General features: G+C 42.6%; 1 protein-coding gene across 1 annotated transcript; it reads right to left on the bottom strand.

The window, feature by feature from the left end:
* Positions 1 to 50: 50 nt before the first annotated feature.
* TIPRL (TOR signaling pathway regulator) lies at positions 51 to 22,970 on the bottom strand. Its single transcript, XM_006124635.5, has 7 exons — positions 22,741 to 22,970; positions 18,764 to 18,943; positions 16,514 to 16,613; positions 12,692 to 12,823; positions 10,359 to 10,454; positions 9,972 to 10,034; positions 51 to 6,928 (listed from the first exon to the last, which is right to left on the bottom strand). The coding sequence occupies exons 1-7, from the start codon at positions 22,839 to 22,841 to the stop codon at positions 6,779 to 6,781; spliced, it is 822 nt and encodes a 273-aa protein (XP_006124697.3). The 5' UTR covers positions 22,842 to 22,970; the 3' UTR covers positions 51 to 6,778.
* Positions 22,971 to 27,950: the final 4,980 nt, after the last annotated feature.

Genomic DNA, 27,950 nt, shown 5'->3' with positions numbered 1-27,950 from the left:
CAACTCCCTCAAAAAAAATTACAATCCCAAGCACTGCTGGGAACATCTGGTAGTGCTCAATAATGTAGTTTATTTGGCTTCCAGAATATGAATTATTTATATAGCAAAATCTTTGAAGACTTGTAACATTGAGATTATAAGCAACCATGGTTGCTTTTTTAGACCTGCTCCAGCAACATTTTGTACATGCTTTACTCATTGCTCAAATGCACATAGATGTGAAGTGTTTGCAGGATCTGGCCTTAGTATACAAAAGTTGTTGGTATTACATAGGGCAAGATCCTGCACCCACCGAAGTCAATCATAACATTTCACTGATTTCAAAAACACAAGATCAGACACTTTAATTACTAAGTATGCTATAAACTATAAGACAGTAGTACACCTGCTTTCATAAGGACACTGCTCTCTCCTGTTTTACAAACAAAGCATTTTGAAACATTTCTTCACTTTGGAATGCTGCACTCTGAAAAGGTCAAGTTGCACTACTTTAAAACATGTCTTACAAATATCAAGTCTTGTAGCATTTAATATCTTCAGTTACACCAAATACATTTCTTTATGGTCTCTCAAACATCAATTTAAGATCCAAAACACTGGTACAATGAGCAATTTCTTCATAACTTTGGGGTGATGGAAATAGATTACATTCTTGAAGTGCAGGTCTAGTTTCGACACAGTAAACAGAGGCATATTATGATTAAAACATTAATTTTTCATTTATTTTAAACAATTCAACACCACGGTACCAAACAAGCTAGCTTCAAGTGTTCATGATCTGAACAGACATGAAAGCACATCAATAGAAAACATTGTGCAGCTTTTTCAGAACCCTTATGGGCTCAAGTTTGTTTTACTTAACTATCATCCAGTAATTTTATTCAGACAGGAAGTAGACAGGCAGTGTTTTTTCTTGTTTTGTTTAGATTTTTAGGGCTGCCAACTAACTGCCATTAACTCAATGTAAAAATTAATCACAACTAATCAGTTGTAATCACATTGTTAAACACTACCATGCTAATTTAAATTTAGTATATTTTGGGTTTCAAATATATTGATTTCAATTATAACACAGAATACAAAGTGTACAGTGTTCTCCTTATAATATTTGTGAAAACATATACTTGCCACAAAACATGTTTTTCAATTCACAGGCATTCACATAGCACTTTTGTAGCCACTGTTACAAAGTATTCATGTGCTAGATATTCTAAACATTCACATACCCCTTCATGCTTCCACCACCATTTCAGAGGACATACTTTCATGCTGATGCTTGTTTAAAAAAAAAAGTTAATTAAATTTGTGATTTAAGTCCTTGGGAGAGAATTGTATATCTCTTGCTCTGTAGATTTACCTGCTTCCTGTCATATATTTTGTGTTATGGCGCTCTCAGATGACCTAGCATATGTTGTTTGATCTAACAACACTTTCATGGCAGATTTGACGAAACACAAAGAAGGGACCAATACGAGATTTCTAAAAATAGTTACAGCACTCAACCCAAGGTGCTCTGATGTGCTTTTCAAAATCTGAGATGAATGAGGTGTCAAACATTCAGTTGGAAGTCTTAAAAGAGCAACATCCTGAACCATCAAAAAGAAAATCAACCTTCTGTTGATGGCATCAGATGATGAAAATGAACATGCATCAGTCTGCACTGCTTTGGATCATTATCAAGCAGAACTGATCATCATGGAGTGTATCCTCTGGAATGGTGGTTGAAGCAGCAGGAGACATACTAATGTTTAGTGTACTTGGCATGTAAATATCCTGCAACATTAGCTACAACAGTCCCATGTGACTACATGTCTTTCAGGTAGCTGTGTAACTAAGAAGTGGGCAGCATTCTCTCTCAAATAAAAACAAACGTGTCATTCTTAGCAACTGACTGAACAAGAAACAGGACTGAGTGGACTTGTTTGCTCTAAAGTTTTACATTATTTGGTTTGTGAGTGCAGTCATGTAAAAAATACATTTATAAATTCAACTTTCATGATAAAGAGATTACATTACAGTACTTGAATGAAGTGAAGTGATATTTTTCTCTTATCTTTTTTACATTGCAAATATGTAATCAGTTATAATGTGAACATATAAGCAAAGTTATGGGAACACTGTGCACTGCATTGTGTTTTAAGTTAAATCAATACATAGACAATATAGAAACATCTGACATTTAAATGATTAAAATTGATTAATCATGATTTTTAAAAATCTTGCAATTAGTTTTTTAATTGTTTGACAGCCCTATTTTTTTCCCCAAGATTCACTGAGAAATGCAGTATTGTGAGTCTTTAGAGTGCTTTGGTTTCCCAGTGTTATCCCTGCACATTTAGCACTAAACTGAGTTTTAAATTTCAATATATATATACACACACACAACGTTTATTGTTCTTGGAGAGTGGAAAGAGTCTGATGCGCTAAGAAGTGCACATGAGACTGACTTCTAAAGAAGCCATAAGTGTTGTAGGGATGTAAGTGAGTAGTTGATTTCTCAACTACCCGATAAGCATAAGCTTATTGAGTAGTCGAGTGGAGTACTCGACTACTCGCTTTCCCTCACCCCTTACTGTCTCTGTATGGCTGTCTAGACTATGGGGTTTTTCTGGGATACTGTAAGGTATCCTGGAAAAACTCTGCTGCATTCGGGGACTCGTCTGCTCTGCTGACATTTATTGCAGAATTGCAGACACGCTCTTTCAGAAGCCTTGTCTTCTTCCTTCCACGAAGAAGGGCTCTTCCAAAAGAAGAGGTTTTTCTGAAATTTGGCCCAGTGTAGATGGCCCAAATTTCAGAAAAGCCTCTTCCGACAAAACTATCAGAAAAAGGTACACAAATTATGGAGCACAATTTGCATACCTTTTGCAGAAAAAAAGCAGCAGTCTAGACATAGCCTATGACAGGCAGCAAGGGGGAGGGGAGAGGGAAAATAGGAGCTGGTGCTGATGGAGCTGGCTTAAAAGCGGGTCTCCCCTCCCCCACTACTGTCTCAGTGGTGCTGCCTGCTCCTCCCCTGCTGCCTCTATCAGATAAGAGGCAACAGAGGGAAGGAAATAGGGGAGGCTGCTCCAGCAGCAGCCCCTGTCCGCAGGGTTCCCAGTAGGGAGCTGTGGCTCCCCCACAGACAGGGACTGCTGCTGCCAAACAGCCCCTTTTCACAGCCACCCCAAGCCACCACAAACAGGGGCTGCTAGACCTAGCATGAGCCAGGACCCAGCTGTCCCTGCTCCTGCTGGTTTGGGACCTCTGCATTTTAAATTTAGTAAGAGCTGCCGGGCTCTGACTACATTTAAAACGCAGAGCCGCAGTGCAGGTGACTCCCGGAGCTGGCTCAGTCCCACCTCACGCCGGCTCTGGACTGCTGTGCCTTTGCATTTTAACTGTAGTAAGAGTCCTGTGGCTCAAGCCAGCTCTAGGAGCTACCCCTGCAGAGCGTTCCTTATCGATTAATCGTGTAGCTGATACAAATTTTTATCGACTACAGGATTAGCCAAATAACCGCTATTTAACATCCTTAAAGTGTTCATCACATCTGAAAGCTATGCTATAATACAGTACTATCCAAACTTTTGAAACCTGAAACCACACCCCTGCTTTAGAAAAAATTACAGCCTACCTTCAACCTCCTATGGGTTGGTAGAGGCCTATCCATCTTTCTTGGTCCTCCAACTATGTGTTTGGGTTCACCTCCCTACACAGGAACACTGTAACAAATGCTGCCCTAATTGTTTTCATATCTAAAGTGGTGTTGCATCTTCCAAGTATACTGTCCTTTTATATTTTGCTATCAAAACTCAGACTTAGAACTATAAAACGTTGTGTACATTTTATATAGTGATAGAAAACTACAAGTATAGACCATCACATATTAAAGTGACCACAAAACTGCCAGAGAAGCACTTCTTCCATCCCTTCAAAGGATCTTGTAACACTGGCACTGGCTTCTTTCCTCTGGGAAGCTTGTACCCCCAGCAGCATCCAGGATACCAATTTCACAGCCTCTTGTGTAGTTACACAACATTAAATTTGGAGTGACAAGAAAAAAAGTATAATTTTCTAATAGGAGCCTGTGATTTCTCAGGGATGCATGTTCCATTTAAATGCAGGTAGCCAGAACAGATAGAATGGTGTACATATTCAAAGATAAGTGCAAACTCCACAGCTCTGTTTTAAACATCACAAAAACACTATAATCAGTAATGGAAGGGCTATTACACACAATATATGCTGAACATGCAATGCACTCTTTTCTTAATATTAGACATGGAATATGTGGACTGTTTTTCTCTATCCTGCCTCAGTGTAATGGAGCTGAACTTGTATCACTGACCAAACTTGAACCATAGTATTTTAGCCAGTACACAGGTATGTTTCCTTATATTATAAGCATCCCAACTCTCCTCTCCAACACTAAGGACCACAATTTCAAAATATCAGATTTTTAAACTTCTTAAGAGGCATCTAAAATGGTGTATGCTGTGAATAAATGATGAAGTAATATTTACTTCCCCAACAATTAGATCCTCCCTCTCTGCACATTGTTGTTCCAGTCCCTTGCCTTCTTTTCCCCCTCAATGAATGAGACTTAAGTCTGTTTCTCCCAAACTAATTTACTATGTTTGTTTCCATATCAAGTTCCTTCCCTGCCAGTTTCACCCTGTTTATCTTGATATAGAAGCTTGACTAGGAACCAAATGCAGGAAGAAGCTTGGAGGTAGCTGGGCCTTGGTGCTGGAGAAAAAGAATAAAATAGGATTTTTGCATATGAGGATTTACCTGCTTATCAGAGGCCAAATAGCCTGTCATCCCACATTTTAGATGTTCCTGGGCAACATCTGCCAGGGAATTACCTAGCTCTTTGAGTAGTCAGTTATATTTTAAATTCAGTCCTCTTCTATTTGAATCAAATTGATAGTAAACCATCGAGTGTGTTTGTTTTTCATGCTAGTCTTTTCAAAATGTAAGGCTGCAGGCATATTCAAGAATTCTTTGCAGAGATAAAATGTTTTACAAACTAATCCTCACAGATCTAGTGAGGTAGGAATGTATTACCCCATTATAGAGATGGGGACAGAGGCACAGAAAAGTTAAGTGACTTATCCATAGTCACACAGTCAATCCATGGCAGAGTAAGGACTACTGTTTAGAAGTTCCTGCCTTTCAGCCCCATGCTCACTCCACTAGACCATACTGTCTCACTGCCCTAGTGGAACCAATCTTCTGAGAGATACCTGCTGTTATTTTGACGGCAGTTGCTTTCTCTAAAATCCAGTGTCATCTTAAATTGAAGCAGCTTTTTTCTTTCTTTTAAGTCTCAATGGTTTTGTCTTACAAAAAAAATTATTTATTTATTTATTTTTTACACATCTCATCACTATGGATCCACTCTAAATTGCATATTTTGATGTAAGGAAGAATTAGAATATATACTCTCCTTAATAAGATTAAAAGTTTTCTTCCCTCATCTGAATTATTGCCACCATCCTGAAATATATTAAGTCAGTTAAAAACTTAAGATTTATTTTTTGCCATCATCTTTGATTCTTGCACTCCATTCAATATGAGCATGAAACCCTATTTAGCTTCTTAGTTCTCATGCCATACCACACTGAAGTGTTTAGGTTTCATAGCTACAAAGGGCAATTATTTAAATCCACAAAAAGTATAAAATTGCACTGAACAAAACCATGAATATACACACAAATACACTTTTAATCATATTAGGATTTTTAGGATAAAAAATCCTAAATTTCAGGCCTATCATACTTGACAGTGTCCCTTTAAGGTTAGGGAAATCCAGTCCCAAAAACCAATACCTCAATTCTTTAGGAACTGAAATACTTGGGACCTAGCAGTTTGTCAAGGCATAACCGATTAAATGGGGTGCTCACTGGAAAGTCGATACAGTGCAATGCATCTTGATGACTAGACACTGCATTAGCAGCACACCTATCCCGTGTAAGAATCAGACTAGTGTTGTTAGATAGTCCAGCCCCTCTAGACATCAGGTGAATTGGTACTTGCTAACAAACTTAGCACTGTGTGGGCCTCCTCTGTTAACTTCAAGCCATTTCCTACTCTGAGTTAATGGCTCCCAAACAAGGTAACAAATGATCTTTATAATGTGTCTGAAATTTTAGTGCTTTGCACAATGCTAACTTTTTAAAACCATTCATGGAGGGAAGAAAAAATATCCTCCAATGAGAGGTCTGCGTTTAAGAGTCAGAGGAATTACCTAACTTGTATATTAGCTTACACCAGGGCTAACCAAGAAAAATTTCTAATGTACAACTGAAGGTCAATCATCATATGCACCAGAGGGAACAAAACATTTTATTGTAGAAGTATTCTACATAGAGTTAGTCAAAGCTGTTTAGTTTTGTGAATTACACTAGCTGCTTAGTATCAAGAGCCAAAATTCTTGATGTAGAGAGCTAGTGGTTGAGGGTTCAGGCAATACAACTGCCAAATGTTTAAAACAGAACAAGAACTGCTATTCATGGGAGGGGCTTATTTGCCAAGGCAATTCTCCTGTTTGCTACCAATCTATCATTATTTCCAGATACAGGTTTGAAATGAATTTTTTAAAAAAAGGACAATATATACATTAGTGAAACCTGCCTGAAATGACCTTTTGCCCCTTGTAAAGCTACAGAAAAATTAGCCAAACATATTATCTTTATTTCATAAATAGTGAAACTACCCCAGTGGTAATGGTCAAGTGATCATACGATCTCCAGAAGAGCACCCACTTCAAGTCCACATAAAATCACATTTATTTCGATTCCATGCATGTGCTTTCTGATGAAGCTGTAGGCTCAGCATCCAACTTCTCTGGGAATTCTAGCTTCTCACAAACAGTCTCCTTTACAGGTAAATACTGAGAGATCTCATTAGGCTCCGTGAACAGGGAGGGTGGAACGTGCTAGGGAGCAAATATTTCAGTTAGAAATAAATTCAGACATAAATAAACTCTGACCTGTATGAAATATTTACTGACTACAGTTAAAGCACAGAAGACAGATAGCTGTTCATTCAATGTACTTTGGCATTTAACTCCATGTTGTGTGTGTACACTCAGTTTTCTCTCTCTCTGTGGGTCTTTCAGAACAAGATCATTTACCACAAAAACTGGCAGGATCAACTAGGGGCAACTATGATACTCAAAATTACATGTCACTTTTTTACTAGATGTCACTTAACTAGTTGGGTTTTTTAACACTTAACTATTTTGGATACTGGAGTAGCAGGGGTACTATCCCCTTGATAGTACATAGGGGAATCAATCTGATCAGTAAACAGAATCATCGCCTGCCCCCCCCCCCCCCACACACACACTTTCAGAGAAGAAATGCACTAATTCTAAGTGTGTAGAAATGTTTCATTCAAGCATCTTAAATTAAAACCGGATAATTCAACAAGAGAGGCATTTTAAAAACTCTCTTTTTTCTATAGGTATTTCCTGAAACTATACAGCCTCATTACTTACAAGATGTTTAAAAGGAGAGTGATTCTGAGAACACTGACTTCAAGTCTTATAAACTAACTTACATCTAGAACAGGGGTCGGCAACCTAGGGCATGCGTGGAGCCGACTTTCAATGGCACGCGGAGTCCGTGGAGGGAACTCATCCCTGTCCCCTCCACAGTCTGTGCAGCCGCAAGGCTTGGAGCACCAGCTCTGTCTTCTGGGAGCAAGGGAGGAGGAGAGGTGAAGAAAGTCCCAACTCACATCCACCCCCGATGTCCCTGAAAGCCACCCCGGCTCCCCACCCGCCTCCACTGGGTGGCACAGGCACCCCACACAGAGCCAGGACCTCCCCCATGAGAGGGGTTGGGTCCTGGGGGCCAGGGTGAGGAGGAAAAGTAGGAAATGGGGTGTAATGGGGTCAGGCTCAGAGGGTTGGGAGTTTTAGGAGTAGTTTTTTGCTTCTCATTTGTGTGGTCCCTTTTGTACTGGACATAAATTACTATTTTATTTTATTTAAAATTAAGTTTGATAAACTAACATTAGAAAGTTAAAATGCTTAATCTATTTAATAATTTAAATTAAACCATTCTTCCTAGCTGCAGTGCTAGCAAAAGGAATCAGGTATAATTATATAATTTATAGTGAGTTTGCGTTAGCAACTGGTGGGCCACGGAAAGGTTTGCACTGAGCCAGGTGGTCCAAGGACCGAAATGTTTGAGAACCACTGCACTAGAGGGCAGCAGCAGCTATAGGAGAGGAAAACACTTGGTGGGGTCTCCTTTCCCCAAAGCCTCGTTGGGCCCTGGGCACTTGGATCCCTAGCAGAAAGGCGAGGGTGCCATGGATCGCACCCCCATGGGACCCTGCCCCCAACAGGGCTGGACACCTCAAGGTCATCCACCTGCCTCCGCCTCACCCATTTCCCTGAATTCTCCACCCCCGAGCCATCCTGACCCCAGCCCGGTGATCCAGCATCGCACCTCCTCCCCCCTTAACCCTCCCCGGAAGACAAGCCAGTGTTGGCTTTCTGTGGGGGAGGGGAGGGAAGCCCTAAGGTGCCGTACCACATCTGGCTTCGAAAGAAGCACATGCACACTGCTCTTCCTCTCCCCACAGGAATAGCTGGAGCTGAGTGCAGGGCAGGAGCCCAGGCGGGGCACATGGTAGAGAGCCCCTTTCCTCCCTCCTGGGAGAGTGGTACAGCCCAGGGCAGGAGGGTTAAATCTTGGCATGTCACCTCTGAGAGGCTGCGGACCCTTGATCTAAAAGATTACTCATATGCTTTTGGTATGCAGCCCACACTGCAGCTGGTTCACGCTTTTATCATGCTTTTATCACAGCACAGTGCTGTTGAATTTTGAAACTGACTCTTATTCTTTGAACGACTTTTAAATCCGATGTTCCCAATTTACAGGTCAAAAGCTGATTTATGTTTTCTAACAGGCAGCTTTGCAAACTCAACTAGGGAAATACATTTGTGTTCAGTCCTTTATCATGACCAGCAAAAAGATTCTGTAGCTTGGATGATCATTTTAAAGCATGAGGCAGAACAGCATCCAGCTCACTCTGATAGCTAAATGGACCCTACTAGGGATGTAAAAGTTTACCTGGTTACCCAGGTAAGTATCCTGGTTACCCAGTAAGTATCAGCCTTACTGGGATGCTTATCTGGTAACTGGAGGGCCGGCCAGCCAGAGTAATCCCCTCTACCTGCAGCAGGCTGTCCAGACCCCAGCCACAGTTAACTAGTTGAATGATTACAATTATATAATTTAATAGGTTAGCTTTTTAACTGGATATTTACATCTCTAGACCCTATACCTCAAACTCATTCTGTCATTAAACAGATTTAATTTCGATATGCAGATGTCATATATTGTGTGCTGAATAAAAAAGGGTCATTTTTATAGCATAATCTCTTACTTGCAAGGATCTTCAATGTTTCACAAATAAACCCCTAGAAATGCCCCTATTAGTTAGTGCACTATTAACCTCATTTTATAGATGGGGAAAAGAGGCAGAGAGATATTATGGGATCTCTCCAAGATCACACAATGAGTCTGTGGTGGAGTCAAGAAAAGAACTCAGCAGTCCTAACTTGTAGTTTCCACCTCTAATAGCTAGACCTTTTAGCTATCTCTGAAACACTCATATTATTATACAAGTGCACTTAAGTACCATAAAACCATATGCCTTTTACTTTCCGTTCTTAGGTCAATTATAGCATTTGCATGAGCCAGCCTGCATCAATCTATGCTAGTAAGTGACCTCAAAGATTGCTAGCAGTGTAGGCACACCACCAGCCTACAGAATTAACTGCTGCAGGAGATCATGGGGGCTTCAACTCTGAATGAATAATTCTATCCAGAATCTAAAATGTATAATTATTCAAACGATGAGAAGTATCAATCTTCCTCCAGATAGCACTATAGTATTTTCTACAACATCTTAAGATGGGTGAAACTAATATACATGGAAAACATTTTTATACACATTACCGTTAAGCTTGAAATTTTGCTTTCTCTAGATGTGTATTCTCGTAACATGTACGGCTTGTCAGCCTAATAAGAGAGAAAACAGGTAAAACAATTATCAAAAAACATTTTCTAGTATTCCATCAATACTCTGTAAATAAACCATACATTTTAACTGTGACACTCTGAGTTAAGTTTCCCAGATTTGAAGAAGGCGCTAAGTAAACTCATAAGCTTGCATCTCTCACTAACCAGAAGTTAATTCAATAACAGATACTACCTCAACCACCTCCTCTCCCTAATATCCTAGGATTGACATGGCTACAACAATATTGAACACACAAAGTAACACCATACGGGCCATATCCTCCCAAGTGAAACATGACAGACATCAGGGATATACGTGTTTACCTCATGGTAAAGTCTTGTATCATTCATCCTGATAAGTACACCATCAACTCGCAAGAAAAACCTCAACAATACAAAGAAGCTGGAAGGCATGACTCTCTACAAAAAAAAAACAAAGATGTATACTTTGACACATTGACATCGTACTGTAAAATATGCAGCTATTTAGATAAGATGTTCAGAACCACTAGTGCTAGTAGCATTTGCACTGTTCCGAGCCATAGTCTTATGAAGAAAATAAGCTCCATGTCAGGTGCACAACTGAATGGGAGGCAGTGAGCTTTAAACGGTACACTCAAGGTCTGTATCTCATCACCAAAAAACTGAGAAAATACCAAAGTAGATAATACAAGTCAAAAGATTGTTACAAAACATATATAATAATCCTGCTCTCCCCAGTGCAGTGGGGTGGGAGGGGGTGAGGACTGGTCCTTATAACCTCTGATACCAGAATTCTTTTTTTCCTATAAGATTATGATTTTAGAAAAAAAATACAAAAACTTACATTTTAAATATATTTGACAGGGTATTAAATGTCCCCTAAAAAGATATACATTCTGATTCTGCAACCCAGGCCATCATGTAAGACAAGTCTCAGCCCAAGGATACAGCAACACTGCAGTTGGGAGCATGCTTCCCAGTTGAGTAGAAAGACACACACTAGCTCTGCTCATATTAGTATGCAGAAAACAGTAACATGGCTGTGGCAGCATGGATGGCAGTTTGAATTAGCCACTTGAGTACAATCACTTCCAACCACGTGGGTATAACTCTGGGTATAACACTGTCCATGCTGTAATGGCCACATTACTATTTTTAGTGTGCTAGTGTCCTGCCCATAGTGGGAAGCACACTGCCAACTGCAGTATAGACATACCTCACAAGTCTGGAGGAAGTGGTTCGGTCTTATTCATGTAAGGGGCTCTTAGGATTTTGTAACAGAAGAAAAAATGCTAGTATGCTGATGGCAATTGATGCACTTCATATTTGTGAATGCTGTAAAAGTGTGTTTTACACTTCTCAGGCAATTAATCCTCATCTCTCCCTGTGAAGCAGGTGAGAAACTGCCTAAGATGCTATTAAGGGGGACAGAGTCCCTGAGCAATGTTCGTTATCTATAACATTAAAACCACTGACTATTTACACTGAAATAATTTTTAAATGTTAGTTTATTATACTGTTAACCCTTGGACCCAAAGAGCTTGTGAAAGTTTGGGGACTTCACTCATGATGAAGTCTGTTATTTTTGTTTATTTACAAAGAATGTACAAAGCCCTTCAAATGCACAACAAAAAACCCCCACAAAAACAAAAAAGGAGACTGCTTCCTTGCTCACAAAACCAAACTTTCAGCCAATACTCTGATCCCAAGCCCTCTCCACTCAGCTTGTTGCAGGGCCAGGCTAGGGATGTAATAGTGTAGTCAATTAACCGATAAGCAAAAGCTTATCGGTTAATGCTATAGACTACAAACATTTCCATCACCAGTAAATTTTTTAGCAAGATGGCCAGCAGTCCAGCTCAGTCCTGGCTGACACCAGGTCCAGGACCTACCCCTGCTGCAGCTCTGCATTTAAAGTATATTAGGAGCCAGGCGGGTAGGCAGCCTGGCTCAGTTCCAGCTCCAGATGCAGGAGCTCAGACTCCCTCCCCCCCCAACAGGGGCTGCTGCCACCCCACGTTACTGCCCCTTTATCAGAGGTAGCAGCACAGGGAAACAAGCAGATGGTCCACAAGGGGAGCTGATTTTTAAACTGGCTCCCCTTGCAGTCTAGCTCCTGCTTGGCACTTGCACTGCTGCCTCTGATACAGAGGCAGCAGCGCAGAATGGCAGGGGACTCCTCGGGAGTGAGGCCGGAGCACACTGGCAGCCGGCCCTGCCCCAGGGACTGTAGAATAGTCAACTCACCTATAAGAATTCGTGAGGTTAATCGACTATTCAATTAAGCAATATTTAACATCTCTATTCCAGGCTATGTCTGCATAGCACTCTGTCTCTCTGCTTCAGCCTGTGTCTCCCCGCTCTCTCCATCCACAGAACACTCTTACTCCAAAAGCAGTATTCAGTAAAACAAACAAAAACAAACCAACTAACCCACCACCCTCCACCAAAGTCTTTAGAATTCCTGAGTGACTTGGGTTTGTCTTTCTCTTGCAAACCATAATTATGTTACTTTTAATTCTAAAGAAGGCCTGCTTTTCAACTCATCAATTTTATGGGTTTTAACTAACCTACAAACAGTACCTTTGGTCTGCTTCTTATTTTATCTTAATTTCCACTCAAGAGAGGATTTTCTGGGGGGACGGATTACGTACACAGGAAGTGATTAAACTTACTATTTTTACATTCAGGCTTGAAACTCCATGATCATGAAGCTCATCTTCAAAAAGCAGAACTTCTTCAAAAAACATGATCTGTTCTCGGGCCTTCAGTTTCTCTGTATTTATGTGATCAGTAGTAGGAACAACCTAGGCAAATTAAGTTTAGGAATAGTTAGCATAATTTGGCAGTTTTGTAGCGGCAGTGTCGGTCTCGGGATATTAGAAACACAAGGCAGGTGAGGTAATACCATTTATTGGACCAATTTCTGTTGGTGAGACAAGCTTTTGAGATGGCACAGAGCTCTGCTTTTCACCAACAGAAATTGGTCCAGTAAAAGTGCTACCTCACCCACCTTGTGTGTCTAGAATTATTTGTCATAAGAATTCTGCAGTTTATGTCTTCTGCTGAAAACCTTGTACTCCTCCAACTGCAGCAAGTCACCAGAGAGCCCCAGTGGCTGGGAGGGGGAGCTGGCCACACTCAGGAGCATAGCCAAGAGTTCTACAAGAGCCAGAAGCACAGGGGAGCTCCCGGCCAGGACCAGGAGCAAGCCAAGCTGGCGGCAAGGGAGCCAGAGGCAAGGAGCCCTGCCAGGACCAGGGTCCAGTGGCCTGGGCTGGTGGCCAGGAGAGAACTCCGGGAGTGGTAACCGGTGGCCAGCAGGGGAGCACTGACCTCCCTTGGTCTGGTAAACTCCCTAGTTTGGGACCTCTGAGGTCCCCAGGGTGCCAGACTGGGGAAGTCCAACCTTACACCTTTACTTCTACCATGCTCAGCCATAAGTTTCTGAGCTTCTCATGGAAAAAACAAATGCTAAAAGCTAAGAATTCCAAGAGGAAACATGATAAGACAAGAAACGCAAAGTTTGGGATTTCCCATGAGTGGTCACCTTACAAGATTGGGGCATGATGAGCATGGGTTTTGCTAAACTTCACTTGAAAAAAGTATCTGCAAACAGTTTTGAATGAGATCAAGATTACAAATAGTTGGGATAGTATTGAGTGCATTGTGATGCTGGCTGGCCAGGTGATAGCTCTTGCCAAGACTGCAGGCGTTAACTAAGAACTGATAAACTTGTAGCAGGAGACCAGACCACTTCCTTTGTGTGTTAAGTGTTGCTTTAAATAGTTATTAGAATAAGAATGCATTTAATGTTTAGACTGTAAGTTGCTGCATGAATTAATCTTATTTGTCATGTCTACATTCCATGCTATTAGGAAATATATGTTTTGCTTTATAACTTGGAAAATGTTTACTCTAAAATTTCTGACCTCAGATGGGAAGAGTTTTCTCCAGGCTGTCCAGAAGAACCACCAAAATCAGATGAGCCATCAAAGAACTTTGTACTACAAAGGCTAGGAAAATGGCCCTATCACATGCTACATGCAAGGCAGCTCATTCTATGGACTTGGAGGCTGAACCAAGGAAATAAAAGGCCAAGTATACTCTACAGATCCAGTCCTACATTGGTACAACTGCAGCAATTCAAATTCCTGAACGACAAGGATACCAACCCAACACCCCATATAGACAGTGCTAAATCAGCAGGAGAGCGTCTCCCCTTAAACACAGCTATTGTCACTTGGGAAGGTGATTAACTATGCCACTGGGAGAAGCTCTCCTGTCAATGCAGTGAAGTCTTCACAAAAGCTCTGCAGCAGAGCCTCTGTAGAGCTATTCAGGTAGACAAGCCTAAGACACATGAACATTTTCCATTTCTTTGCTGTCTGAACTCTCAGAGATTCAGACACACTTAACTGAAGCTAGAGAACCCTGGAGGTGACGATGAAAAACATTTTGAATTGACAGATCACTACAGTCTGTACAAGAGAAGTTTTATATTTATAAAGCACAATTCATTCCAAAAGGACCCAAGAAGTTTTTTTAAAACTATAGTAAATCCTAGGGGATTAACTAGAATAATCTGTCTAGTAAAGATTGGGGATTGAGAGGTTTTGTTTGCTTGTTAACATCAAGGAGATGTACTTCATGACTACAGGCAGTCCCCGGGTTACATGGATCCAACTTACATCGGATCCCTACTTACAAACGGGGTGAGGCAACCCTGCACTAGCTGCTTCCCCCCAGCAGACCAGGGAGACGCAAAGCTAGCGCCCCCCCCACAGCAGACCAGGGAGACGTGGAGCGGCTTTTCTCAGCAGACACCTCAGCTTGAGAATAAAGGACTGAGGGAAGTGAGGTGTGGGAGAATAAAACTGAGCTCTGGAGAAATGTTTGGCTAGAGTTTCCCCTACAATATGTACCAGTTCCGACTTACATACAAATTCAACTTAAGAACAAACCTACAGTCCCTATCTTGTACGTAACCCGGGGACTGCCTGTACTTTAAAATGGTTATTTACAACTGGGGAGGGGTTGTCACAAAGGAGATATGAATACATTTATTATTGTATGTAAACAGCACCACTGATTAGCAGACAAATCTGGAGTACAATGTAAGGATGTTAAACTGGGGTTATCTAACTAATCGTGTAGATAGTGCTGGGGAGCCACCTGCACTGTGGCTCTGCATTTTAAACGTAGCAAGAGCCACCGGGCTCATACTATATTTAAAGTGCAGAGGTGCAGTATCCTGGACCAGTGCGAGCCAGGACTCCTTGGCTGGCTGCAGACAATGGCTGCTGCTGGAGCAGCCCCTCACACAGCCAGCCTGGGGCCACTGCAAACAGGGGTTGCTTGGCAGCAGCAGCCTCCCCATCTTCCCCTCCCCTCACTGAGGCAGTGGGGAGGGGCAGGCGGCACCACAGACAGGGTGCCGGAGGGAACTGGCTTTTAAGCTGGCTACCCACAGCACTGGCTCGTTTCTCACTCTCCTTGCTGCCTCTCACAGAGACAGAAAGGTGTGGGGGGGTGAGTAGTCGATACTCCAGTCCACTACTCCCTTACATCCCAAGTAGAGTGTCACAGTCAGCTGGCATGATTAAAGTTCTACACAATTACAAGAGACCTTCAAGTTCAAGGAGTTCAGAACTGCAGTGATAACATAAGCATTAAGGAGCCACACACAAAATACAAATACAATATTCCAAATACAAGGGACCATGGGACATAAATCAGAAAATTTTTGAAACCACTAATTTTTTTTTATTACCCAAAGTGAACAGTGGTTTGCTTAACAAATATGAGACTCCATAAATCAATCATACTTTGAATGCATAATTTTGTAGAGATCTGCTATCTTACTTTAGAAGGCATGCTTTATTTTTCAGTAAGCCTACACACAATTAGGGATGTTAAAAAGCAGTCAATTAAGTAACCATGAAACCACTGAAAATCTTAGCGGTTACACACTGTGGGCTCTGCAGTATAAAGTTTATACTGCAGAGCCTGCACAGCCGGTTCCCTGGGAGCAGGGCCAGCAGCCAGCTCCCGGCTGCTGGCTCCACTCCCAAGAATATAAGCTTTATACTGCAGAGCCCACAGCATTGTGTGGCAGACTGCACCCTAGTACCCGGCATACACAGGAAGCCAGCTTTTAAGACAGCTCCCAGCATGCACTGGCTCCCACTTGCAGCTCCGTTCCCGAGGAGTCGACTGCTGTCCCACACTGCTGCCTCTGATACAGACTTTTAAGCCAGCTCCTGGAGTGTACCGGCTCCTGACCCCACTCTGAGGGAGCTGACTGCCACCCCATGCTACGAGCTCCGATACAGAGCCAGCAGTGAGAGGTGGAAGCTGACTGCCTGGGAGCCAGCGTCTAACTGTCTGGTAACCGATAAGCTCATGCTTATTGGTTAACCATTTAAACAGTTATTCCATTATATCCCTATACACAAGATGATGCAACAAGCATGTAACGAGAAGAAATTACTCACTTTTAACTTTACAGTGTCTCCTAATAATGTTCCTTTGTAGTCTGTCGTATAGGTCCAATCATATGGTTTAACAACCTCTTTCGTGTGTTCAGCCTCAGTCCTCAATAAAGGAAGAGAAAACCCCAAACTTTAATATGCATATAACATTTACAATACCACATAAAAAAGACATGTCCTCTGATCCCAACACTGATGACTAATCAGCCAAAACTTCCTGGAAATGGTGATTTTGCCCGGGCAAAGACTCTAGTGCCAGGCCACATCTATACAGTATGGCTTCTCCTTGAAAATATCCATATATATCTCCAGTCATTTTGAACACCATTACCAAGCATTAATTCCATAGCATAAATGCTTCACTCATACAATTTTAGACAGAAGTCTTTAGTTTAATAATGTCAAATGTTGCACAATTTAACTTTGCCTATTCAACCCATTCCTCTACACAAATAGAAAGGAGTCTGCTGACAGAATGCATCTGATACTAAACTGATTTAAAATATTAAATTAGAGCAAACATTTCAAAGAGAATACAAGTTAAAAAACAGACATTGAGCATCGGGGTCAAATTTGGGCTGAGAGAAAATATGAGGATCAGATAAAGTAAATGAGATATATAGTAAACATAGCCTGCACTGACCCAGATTAAGGTGGGTGGTTTTTTTCAAGAATCAATGCATAAGTGTTTTTTGGGGTGCCACCCATAAAAGGTAAAGAGTCTCAGTCTGTGGTGGTTAAAGCATATAGTCAGATACTACACTTCATTTTAGGCATTTGGACAATTTTTATTCTTCTGTGCCTTATACTGCCAGCAGCATTGCCAACAACCTGATAAATTTAGAATTCTGTATTGAGACTAAGCATACTACAAAAAAAAAAAAAAAAAAAAAGCCTCCAGTAGCAACATTTTAAACTTGTGCAGTGCCTTTCACCTTAAGATATGAAATCTTGTAACAGTCATGTCACAACAGGAATTTTTCAACTGACTAAAATGGCAGCAGAATCAAACAAAAGTCTTTACAAGTGTTAAATCAGCCACAATACTCGGGAAATATAACCATCCCAGTTTTACAGATGAGAGACTATGGATGCATCTACACAGAACCCTAAACTCAAAATAAGATATACAATTTGTGCTACGCACATTGCATATCTTATTTAGAATTTATTTTGAAATAGCTTATTTCGTCATTTGGCACGTCTACTCAGCACCAAATTTCGAAATAACGTGCTATTTCGAGACATCCCTTAACCCTCGTGGAATGAGGGTTACCGGGATGCTGAAACAGCATGCCCATTATTTCAAAAAATATTTCGAAATAACAGGCGGCTTGTGTAGATGTGGGGTATCCCGAAATAGCTATTAAATGCAGACATACCCTAAAGCACAGAAAAGCCATCTACATTATAGCTGCTCCCCGAGTTACAAACAAGCTACGGACCAACACTTGGTCCATAACTCGAAGTGTTCGTAACTCAGATCCCATAGACTTACATGGCAACCGCGCTGTTCGTAAGCGCAGAACGCTGTTCGTAACTCGGATCCACATTTATGACCGCTTTGGTCGTAAGTGGAGGTGTCGTAACTTGGGGAGTAGCTGTACTGAGTTTTGTCAGCAAAAGGCAGCTTTTGCCAACAAAACAGTAGAAGTGTACACATTGTAATGGTTCTTTTGTCAGCAAAACTCTCCTGTTTTGCTGATAAAATAAAACTTGACAGGAGGAATAGAACATTTTGCAGCAAAGTTAAAGCAACAGAGGGGGTGTCTGGAGCAGCCCCTGTCCATGGCAGGCCTGGGTGCTTCACAGGCAGGAACTGCTCCTGCCTGTTGCAGTGGGTTGCTCCAGCCCAGCCACGGTGTGGGAGAAACAAGGAGTCACTCCAGCCCAGCTATATTGTGGTGCCCCCCCCCTTAACTGGTTAAAAGAGAGACAAACTTCCTATTTAACCGGTTAACCAATCACACAGGATTTTACAGCCCTAGTATGAACTTAAAAAGACAACATGCTCATTCTGTCGCAACATACACACTGCCTCTCACATATACACCTCCCCAAAACATACTCTGTCTCTTTCCCCACCCCACAAACTCCCTGTCTCATACACTTGAGTTGAAAATCGGCTAGCAATCTAGTAAGATGTCCATAGAAGATAAGATGCAGGCTCCAGTCTTCTGCATTAGCCACCATATCACACTTCATCCCCCTTCATATTAGCACGTGCCCTATTACTGTGGTAATATTGCTCACCTGCTCTCTTGCCATTCCTCTGCACAGGCCACTTTAATCATACCTTGATATTTATTTACACATTTTAAAGCATCTATTGCAGTGAATTCAATTCCAAAGCCGTAATCATGCTGAATTTTGAGAATGTTGTCTCCAAACATCATTTCTGGGAGGGAAGGCATGTGCAATTCTTCAGCTAATCTGTATTGGACAAAGAGGTTAAAACAATAAAGTTGCAATCTAAATTTGCAGTACTTCGTAACTACACTGACCAAAGACTGAGTGGGCAACATAGACTAAAATTAGATTTCTCTCCCTACAAGAGGGCCATGCAGTTCAAGCTTGAAAAATACTGGTAAGGCATACAGTGGGAAAGCCTGATAAGATAGTAATATCTTTAGTGAATCTATTATGCAGACAAAGAATTAGAAAGACAAGAAAACATCTCTCTTTTGTAAATGTAATCATTTTGCATCTGGGATGTGAATGATTAACAGGTAAGCCTCACCCTTAATGGGTGAGTCTTACCGATTACAGTTAACCAGTGGGAGCTGGTGACAACCCCCCCCCCACACACACACACCATTTAATTGGGTAACTGGTTAAACATAATGTTTAACCAGGTATCAAATTAAAAGAGATTTTACATCCCTATTTTGCACACCTATCAGGTGAAAAATGCAGTAACAGTTATTTTAGTCACCATAGCAAGCAGGAATAATTCAAGATTCAAGAACATAAAAATGGCCATACCGGGTCAGACCAAAGATCCATCTAACCAAGTGTCCTGTCTTCTGACAGAGACCAGTGCCATGTGCTCCAAAGGGAATGAACAGAACGGAATCATCAAGTGATCCCTCCCCTGTTGCCCATTCCCAGCTTCTGACAGAGGCTAGGGACACCATCCCTACCCATTCTGACTAATAGCCATTGATGGACCTAACCTCCATGAATTGATCTAGTTCTTTTTTGAATCCTGTTAAAGTCCTGGTCTTCACAATATCCTCTAGCAAGGTGTTCCACAGGCCAACAGTGTGCTGCGTGGAGAAAAACTTCCTTTTGTTTGTTTTAAACCTGCTACCCATTAATTTCATTTGGTGACCACTATAGGAACAAGTAAATAACTTTTCCTTATTCACTTTTTCCACACCAGTCATGATATTATAGACCTCTGTCATATCCCCCCTTAGTCTCCTCTTTTCTAAGATGAAAGGTCCCAGTCTTTTTAATCTCTCTTCATATGGGACCTGTTCCAACCCCTAATCATTTGTATTGCCCTTTTCTGAACCTTTTCCAATGCCAATATATTTTTATGAGGTAACTGCAGCTGTACAGTCTTCAAGATATGGGTGTACCATAGTTTTTTATGGAAGCAATAAGATATTCTCTGTCTTATTCTCTATCCCTTTTTAATTATTCCTAACATTGTTTGCATTTTTGACTGCTGCTGCACATTGAGCGGATGTTTTCAGAGAACTATCCACAAATGACTCCGAGATCTCTATCCTGAGTTGTTATATCTAAATCAGTCCTCATAATTTTGTATGTATAGTTTGGATTATTTTTTCCAATGTGCATTACTTTACATTTACCAGCATTAATTTACATTTGCCATTTTGTTGCCCACTGACTTAGTTTGGTGAGATCTCTCTACAGTCTGCTTTGTTAATCTGCTTTGTTCTTAACTATCTTGAGCAGTTTAGCATCATCTGCAAATTTTGCCACCTCACTGTTTACCCCTTTTTCCAGATCATTTATAAATAGGTTAAATAGCATTGGTCCCAGTACGGACCTTTGGGGGATATCACTAGTTACCCCTCCCCATTCTGAAAACTGACTATTTATTCCTACCCTTTGTTTCCTGTCTTTTAACCAGTTTTCACTCCATGAGAGGACCTTTCCTCTTGTCCCATGACAACTTACTTTACTTAAGAGCCTTTGGTGAGGGATCTTGTCAAAGGCTTTCCAGAAATCTAAGTACACTATATCTACTGTATCCCCCTTGTCCACATATTTGTTGGCCCCCCTCAAATAACTCTTGTAGATTAGTAAAGAATGATTTCCCTTTTTAGAAACCATGTTGACTTTCCCTCAACAAATTATGTGCATCTATGTGTCTGATGATTTTATTCTTTGCTATAGTTTCAACTAATTTACCTGGTCTGTAATTGTAAATAGACACATCAGGCACAGATAGAATGAGAAAAAAGTGAGTGCAAAAAATGCTCCTAAGAGTAGAATTGCACTGTGTTTTTGCAGCTCACAACAAATACCATGCGATCTGGCTGTATGACTATGACTCCCAGATAGTTTGGTAAATAATGTCATAACCTTATGATTTCATCTCCTCATGTTTATCATACACTTTGCTATGGAATGCAATTCAATAAAATGACATTTTTAATTTAAAAGTCTATTCAGGACTTTACAAACATTTGAATAAAAGGCAGACTTATACAGAAGAGTACCTTCCAAAATAAGTTTATGATAAGCAAATGAATCTCACAAAAATTAATGCAACAATCTGAAAGTCCTATATTGGTGAGACTTAAAATAGCTGAAGTATGACAGATTTAATTTACTATAGGATATGAGATCCAGAGATGATAAACTATCAAAAAAAAGTTGCTTGTAAACAAGCTCAAATATTACTGTTAGTATCTGAACTATTTATATTTAGTTTAACATTCAGGTTTCAAACAAACAATAGTCAAGTCTGAAGGAAGCAGTTTCTCCTATTGCTTTATAGAAACAGAAATTGTTGCCACATCTGAAAAGGCATGTGGTCCATTTGGTAAGAAAACATGAGCTGAAGAGTCCACAATAAATGTCCTTGGGAAGAAGAAGAAAAACACCACATCCCTACCTCTCAAACAAAAAGATGACCCACAACATCAGACAAAGGATGCAGAAGAAATTCTTGACCCCAAATGGTGGCAATATGCACTTTACATTTATTGGGGTTCCCTTTTATTAGTAGTGCTCTTTGCTGTGGCTCTTGAGAAGATAGCTGGGTTTTGCCAAGGTTTTTGCCTACACTATGTAGTAAACCCAGGTCTGAAGGCTCAATGGTTATGGACTCAGACTATGTCTACACTAACACTTTTATCAGTACAAGTTTTATTGGTCAGGAGTGTGGAACACACATACCCCCACCAACATACATTTAATCCACAAAAGCACTGATACAGCGAGTGCTATGTCATTGGGTAGAGCCTCTCCTGCCAACTAGGGATGTTAAAAAGTGGGTAGTTGTATAACTGCTAGAGCCAGTAGTGCAGGGTGGCAGCCAGTTCCCCAGGAGCAAGGTGGGAGCCTGCATATAACTGTTAATATTAACTGCTAACACCAGGCTTATGGGCTAGCCATTTAAATGGTTATACTTTTGCATCCCTACTGGTGACACCATTTCTCATCCCCAGCAGGATGCAGTAACTGGTTAACCAACTACCCAGTAAGCATCACCCTTAACAGGTGATGCATACCAGGTAACAGCAGCTTAATGTTTAACTGGTTAACTTATTGAACAGGATTTTACATCCCTAGCTCCCGGTGCTTGGGGGCGGGGGGTCAGTTTAATTAAGCCCTTCTATCATCATAGCTAGCTACACAGGAGACAAAGTGGTACAGCTGTGCCATTATATAAGGTCTCTAGTTTAGCCTTAATGTTTCCAAGCTCATGTCTGAGCAACCGTTACATGGCGTCAAACACCTAGATTTACAATCGCTGGCCCGAGGTCCGACACCTGTGCTATTGCATCCAAGCTGCTCTCCACAGACCGCACATGGGTTGTGGTTTAAGCTGTATCCACACTGCGGAATGACAGGGCAGGAGCCCAGACGTTAGCGCCCAAATCCCGGGGGCCTGCTGACCCGAGTCAGACCCGGGCTCAAACCTCAGGCTGACAACTCAGAGCGTCCACGGGTGCCCGCCCGGCCGCAGCCTGTAGAGCGGGCGCAGGCAGCCCAACCCCCGCCGGCCCGCAGCCCGCCCCCACCTCTCGGCCTGGGCAGATTTCATGATGTGGGTCTGGGCGGCGCTGAGTTTCCAAGGCCCGAAGGTGAACTCGCGGCGGCTGCTCTGGAACACGGGGAGCATGGCGGGGCCGGGAGGAGGAGGTGGGAGAAGAGGCGGTTGCTGGGCTCCCCCCAGCAGCGGCACCAGCGCCGCCGGAACCGGAATCCGCACTCCCCGCCGTCCTGCACTTCCACTTCCGGGGTCACCGACTGGACTGGGGGTAGAGTCATCTAGCGTCACGAGAAACGCGCGCAGGCGCAGCGGGGATTCGAGGGGGCGGGGCCTGGAGGGGCGGGGAACACAGGCGCGCTCCGCCCTTCCCGCAGTCCCTGCGTTCGCAGAGCCGCCGCCCCTCCCTTTCCACCACAGCGCCTCTGCCTGTGGGTCCGGCACGGGGAGGCGTTTCCTTAGCAGAGCACGAGGGAGTTGAGAAGGGGCCGGTCAAAGCGTTGGAAAGGCGCGGCTGGGTGTGACAACAGGCACCCCACACAGCCTACTGGCCCGGGACTGCAGAACCCCAGCATTAGCTGCTCATAAAAACCAGTGTTTTCCACAATTAAAATGAAACGCTAAACTTTAGTTTCCCTACCCCCTGATAGCTATAGACAGGAGTTGAACACATTGTATTGATGTACCGGCTGTCCTCGCTACAAGTCCAAGTTCTGTTCCAAAAAACTTGGACTTACACCCAAAGTGGTGATTTTTTTTCTCCTGCAGCTGACTTCCATTTGCACAAATTGGTTGGGGTTTTTGTTTGTGGTTGTTTGGTTTGTGTTGCACACGATTTAAGTATGAAACGGATATATATGGGGCGAACTAATAGCAGAGATGCCCTGTATTTACAATTTTAAACAAATTTGAAGCCTACCACTGCCATCGATCATTGAAAAAAAACTGCAATTTGTATTTCTGAAATATACTAAATATCGTTATGTCTGTATTCTATATTTTCAGAATTTTAATGCTCGGAAACACTGTAATGATCCCAATCACAGTGTTTACTGTTATTGATACCCCTACTATGTTTATATCTTGGTTTCATTTCTTTACATTCAGTTTAACACTTCTGATTGTTCTACAATTGTTCTACAATTGTCTGCCTTCAAAAAGGGAGTGCAGGGGGACCCTACTGCTGGGGGACCACCCTGTGCCAGGCTCCCCAAGTAATCCCTGAGGCCCAGTCCTCAGGGAACAGAGTGACAGGGAGAGGAGATGGCAAGGGGATGGCAGGAGGGGGAAGGGCTTCAGGATGGAATTGGACACCCTACTCTCCCCCTCACCCCCCCCCCCAATCAGGATACTGTATTGTTTAATGAAGTCTTCAGTGTTTTTCAGCCATGTTGGCTGGCACCAATATTCTCTGTAAGCTGTGCGCCTGTGCAGCCACTCAAAGAGAGATTCAAATGCTCTCCAGCTGATTAGCAGATTTCCCACATCTAGGATTTTGCTTCTGCTAGTGGTACACCTTCACACATAGGGTTGCCAGGTGTCCAGTACTGAATTGGACAGCCACCAGTATTTGCGCCTTCCATCCAGTAAAAAAATTCAGAACATTTTCTGTTTTTCCCAGCTCAGGTGTCTGTGGAAGGGTGGTTGGGACACGCAGCACAGCTTGGGCTGGCTGGGGCAAGGGGAGGATGGAGCATGCTGGGAATTAAAGGGCCACGACTGTATTTCGGCCCTAGTCAATCCCTTTTTTTTTTCTTTTTGCTCAACAACTTTTGCTGTTTTTTTTTTTTTCTTAACAGAATTTCTTCCCAGGTTTTTTTGGGTGGTACGGTATTTTTTGTTAAACCATCTGGCAACCCTATTCGCAAATGCCTTGATACACATAAAAATGTATTCTGCACATGGATGGAAATAATCAACACATAGACAGAAAAGATTAGAGGGAACATTGGTTGTCACCCTCCTTTTGTAAGGCTAAACATCCTGACAGTTTTGTCTCCTTGGTGAAGGATTCAGGTATATCATAATATTCCCATTATACTCCCAATATTTATTGTCTTTACTCATAGAAACATGCTGTTTTGGGATAAAACATTTCTTGTTGATCTTACGTGAAGTCATCATCTTCATTAGCATCAGGTTAAGTAATGCAATTCGATTTACACTGTGAAACATATGATCAGCCAGAAAAGGAAGCATTATTATCCCAACTAAACAACACATTTGTCAGCTGCTTCTGCATAAGAGAGTCTGATTTGGAGGCTCACTCTCACATACATAAAAATGTTAAAAAACAACGAATGGTCCTGCTGCACCTTAGGGCTCGTCTAAACTAAATTCCTCTTCTGAAAGAGAAATGTAAATGAGCCCGACTGAAAATGTAAATGAAGTGCAGATTTACAAATCTTGTGCTTCATTTGCATAATAGTGGGAGAATGCTTTTTCGAAAAAGGGTTTTTCAAAAAACAAAGCGCAGTTGAGATGGGGTTCTTTCAATAAAAAAGCCCTTTTTCAAAAAAGCCCATACACCTCATTTTTTCAGGAGTACAGGCTCTTTCAAAAAAGGGTTGTTTTTTTTTAAAAGAATTCCTTCTAGACTGAAGTTTCTTTTTCGAAAAACCCTTTTTCGAAAAAGCGCTCGCCCGCAATTATGCAAATGAAGCACAAGATTGGTAAATCTGCACTTCATTTGCATGTTTGATCAGCCTCATTTACATTCCTCTTTCGGAAGAGGATGTAGTTTAGATGAGCCTTAGAGACTAACAAAACATGTAGATGGTATCATGAGCTTTTGTGGGCACAACCACACACACACACACTCTCTCTCTCTCTCACCTTCCATTCAGTCCCTTTTAGGCAGAAACAGCTGTGTCCTGATTTCTGCCCAACTGCCAAGGGCAGAGAAAGTAGCAAATGCGGTGGGAGAGAGGTGCAGGAGAAAGAAGGACATAGAATCCTCACCCTCATGTGGCATGGGGCTGGGTAACACAAAGTGGGAGGGGAGTCACTGAAGGAGAGACACATGGGATGGTCACATGTCTTCCCCCTTAGCTAGTGTCCCCCCATTATGGGGAAGCACCAGTCATCTATGGGATCCCCGTAAACTCCTATGTATCTTCTATGCCCTTTACCAATTTGCAACAAACGATTCCTGAGTCACAGAAATGGGGATGGCAGATACACTAAACATGAATTTCACTATGGGTACGTCTACACAACAACATTATTTTGGAATAACTGATGTTATTCCAAAATAACAAGGAGCATGTCTACACTACAAGCCTGTATTTCAAAATAATGTCAAGCTGGAGGACTTCTTACTCCGACTCCTGTAACCCTCATTTCACATGGGGTAAGGGAAGCTGAAGGGAGAGTGTTCTTCTTTCAACTTCCTGCTGTGTAGACAGCACCAAACGCTGAGTTAAGCTATTTCGACTTCAGCTGCACAATTGATGTAGCTGAAGTTGCAATTTGACCCTCTTTCTACCTCTGTTTCCATCTATTGAGGGTGGGAATGCACCAAACTAGAGAAGTGTTGCTATAATAGTGGGGAGTGTCCTCTTCTGCAATGTATTAAACTGTACTGAGCTAAATGCAATACTTCTGAGATCCATTGTATTACAAATGCAATTACAGGCAGTCCCCGGGTTACGTGGATCCGACTTATGTCGGATCCCTACTTACGAATGGGGTGAGGGAACCCCGCGGCGAGAAAAGCCGCTCTGCGTCTCCCTAGTCTGCTGGGGGGGCTCCCCCAGCAGACCAGGGAGACGCGGAGCAAAGCCGCGGAGGACGCAGGCGGCAGGACCGCGGCGCGTCTCAGCGGTCCCGCCGCCCGCGTCTCCCTGGTCTGCTGGGGGGGGGGGGCGCAGCTAGTGTGCCCCACTCCCCAGCAGACCAGGCTTTTCTCGCCGCTGGTCAGTTTCTGCAGCGGCTAAATCAGGACGCCTGGGGTAGAGCAGCTGGGGGGCTGCCAGGTTGGTCCCACAGCGCCGAGGTGCGGCGCTACTGGACCAACCCAGCAGCACCCCAGCTGCTCTGCCCCAGGCGTGTCCGATTCAGCCGCTGCTGATCAGTTTCAACAGTGGCTGAATCTGGACGCCTGGGACAGAGCAGCTGGGGCGCTGCCGGGTTGGTCCCCGCAGCACCGCACCTCGGCGCTGCGGGGACCAACCTGGCAGCACCCCAGCTGCTCTACCCCAGGTGTCCCCAAGTCAGCTGCTGCTGAAACTGACCAGCAGCTGATTCGAGGAAGCCCGGGGCAAAGCAGCTCTGCCTCGGGCTTCCTGTAGTCAGCCGCTGGTCAGTTTCAGCAGTGGCTGAATCGGGGACACCTGGGGTACAATATGTACCAGTTCTGACTTACATACAAATTCAACTTAAGAACAAACCTACAGTCCCTATCTTGTACGTAACCCGGGGACTGCCTGTATGTGTTACTGTGGGATTGTATGTAACTCCTGGAAAGATGTGACTAACATAAAACATAGGGACATTACACTACAAGCTTTCATAAAAGACCTTATTTGACATTTTATAGCACAATAACATTGTATACAGTCAGCTGGTTTAACTATTTATTCCTTGGGGATCAACCCCATATTCTCCTCAGAGGGTTTCTGGACTGTGTTTATTGCTGTTAGGAACATTAAAGAACTTTTTGAAACAGTGTAAACTGTTAATTGAGTAGGTTTCCTAGGAAATGCATGGGATGAGTGCAGGGCTCAAATTCATCAGAGCCCACTCTAGCAGAGCTCTGGTAAACATTTTCAAACCAGCAGGAGGCATACTTCAGGCCTGTAGAAAGTGCCAAGGTGTGAGGCTTCAGTCCTGTGGTGTTCACCCCAATCTTTTCCTCCCTCTCCCCACTGAGCTAACACCCAGAACCCCAAGTGTAGGGGAATGGGAAACCACAGGGAAATAATCTTTGAGAATTTAAGACCTGAGTGAGGGAATGTAAATGACCTATGAAGCTGCACACTGAGTAAAAATCCATTGTCTGACAGATTATTTATTTCTGTGACTCATGGCCAGAACAGGAGTGAGCATCTGGAGTACTGTGTTCAGTTCTGGGCCCCCCACTACAAAAAGGATGTGGACGCATTGGAGAGGGTCCAGCGGAGGGCAACCAAAATGATTAGGGGGCTGCAGCATATGACCTATGAGGAGAGGCTGAGGGAGTTGGGTCTGTTTAGTCTGCAGAAGCGAAGAGTGAGGGGGGATTTGATAGCAGCCTTCAAC

The sequence above is a fragment of the Pelodiscus sinensis genome, chromosome 1, assembly GCF_052426305.1.
Source record: "Pelodiscus sinensis isolate ZL-2025 chromosome 1, ASM5242630v1, whole genome shotgun sequence".
Classification (NCBI taxonomy): domain Eukaryota; kingdom Metazoa; phylum Chordata; order Testudines; family Trionychidae; genus Pelodiscus; species Pelodiscus sinensis.
This window is presented reverse-complemented; position numbering and strand designations above follow the sequence as displayed.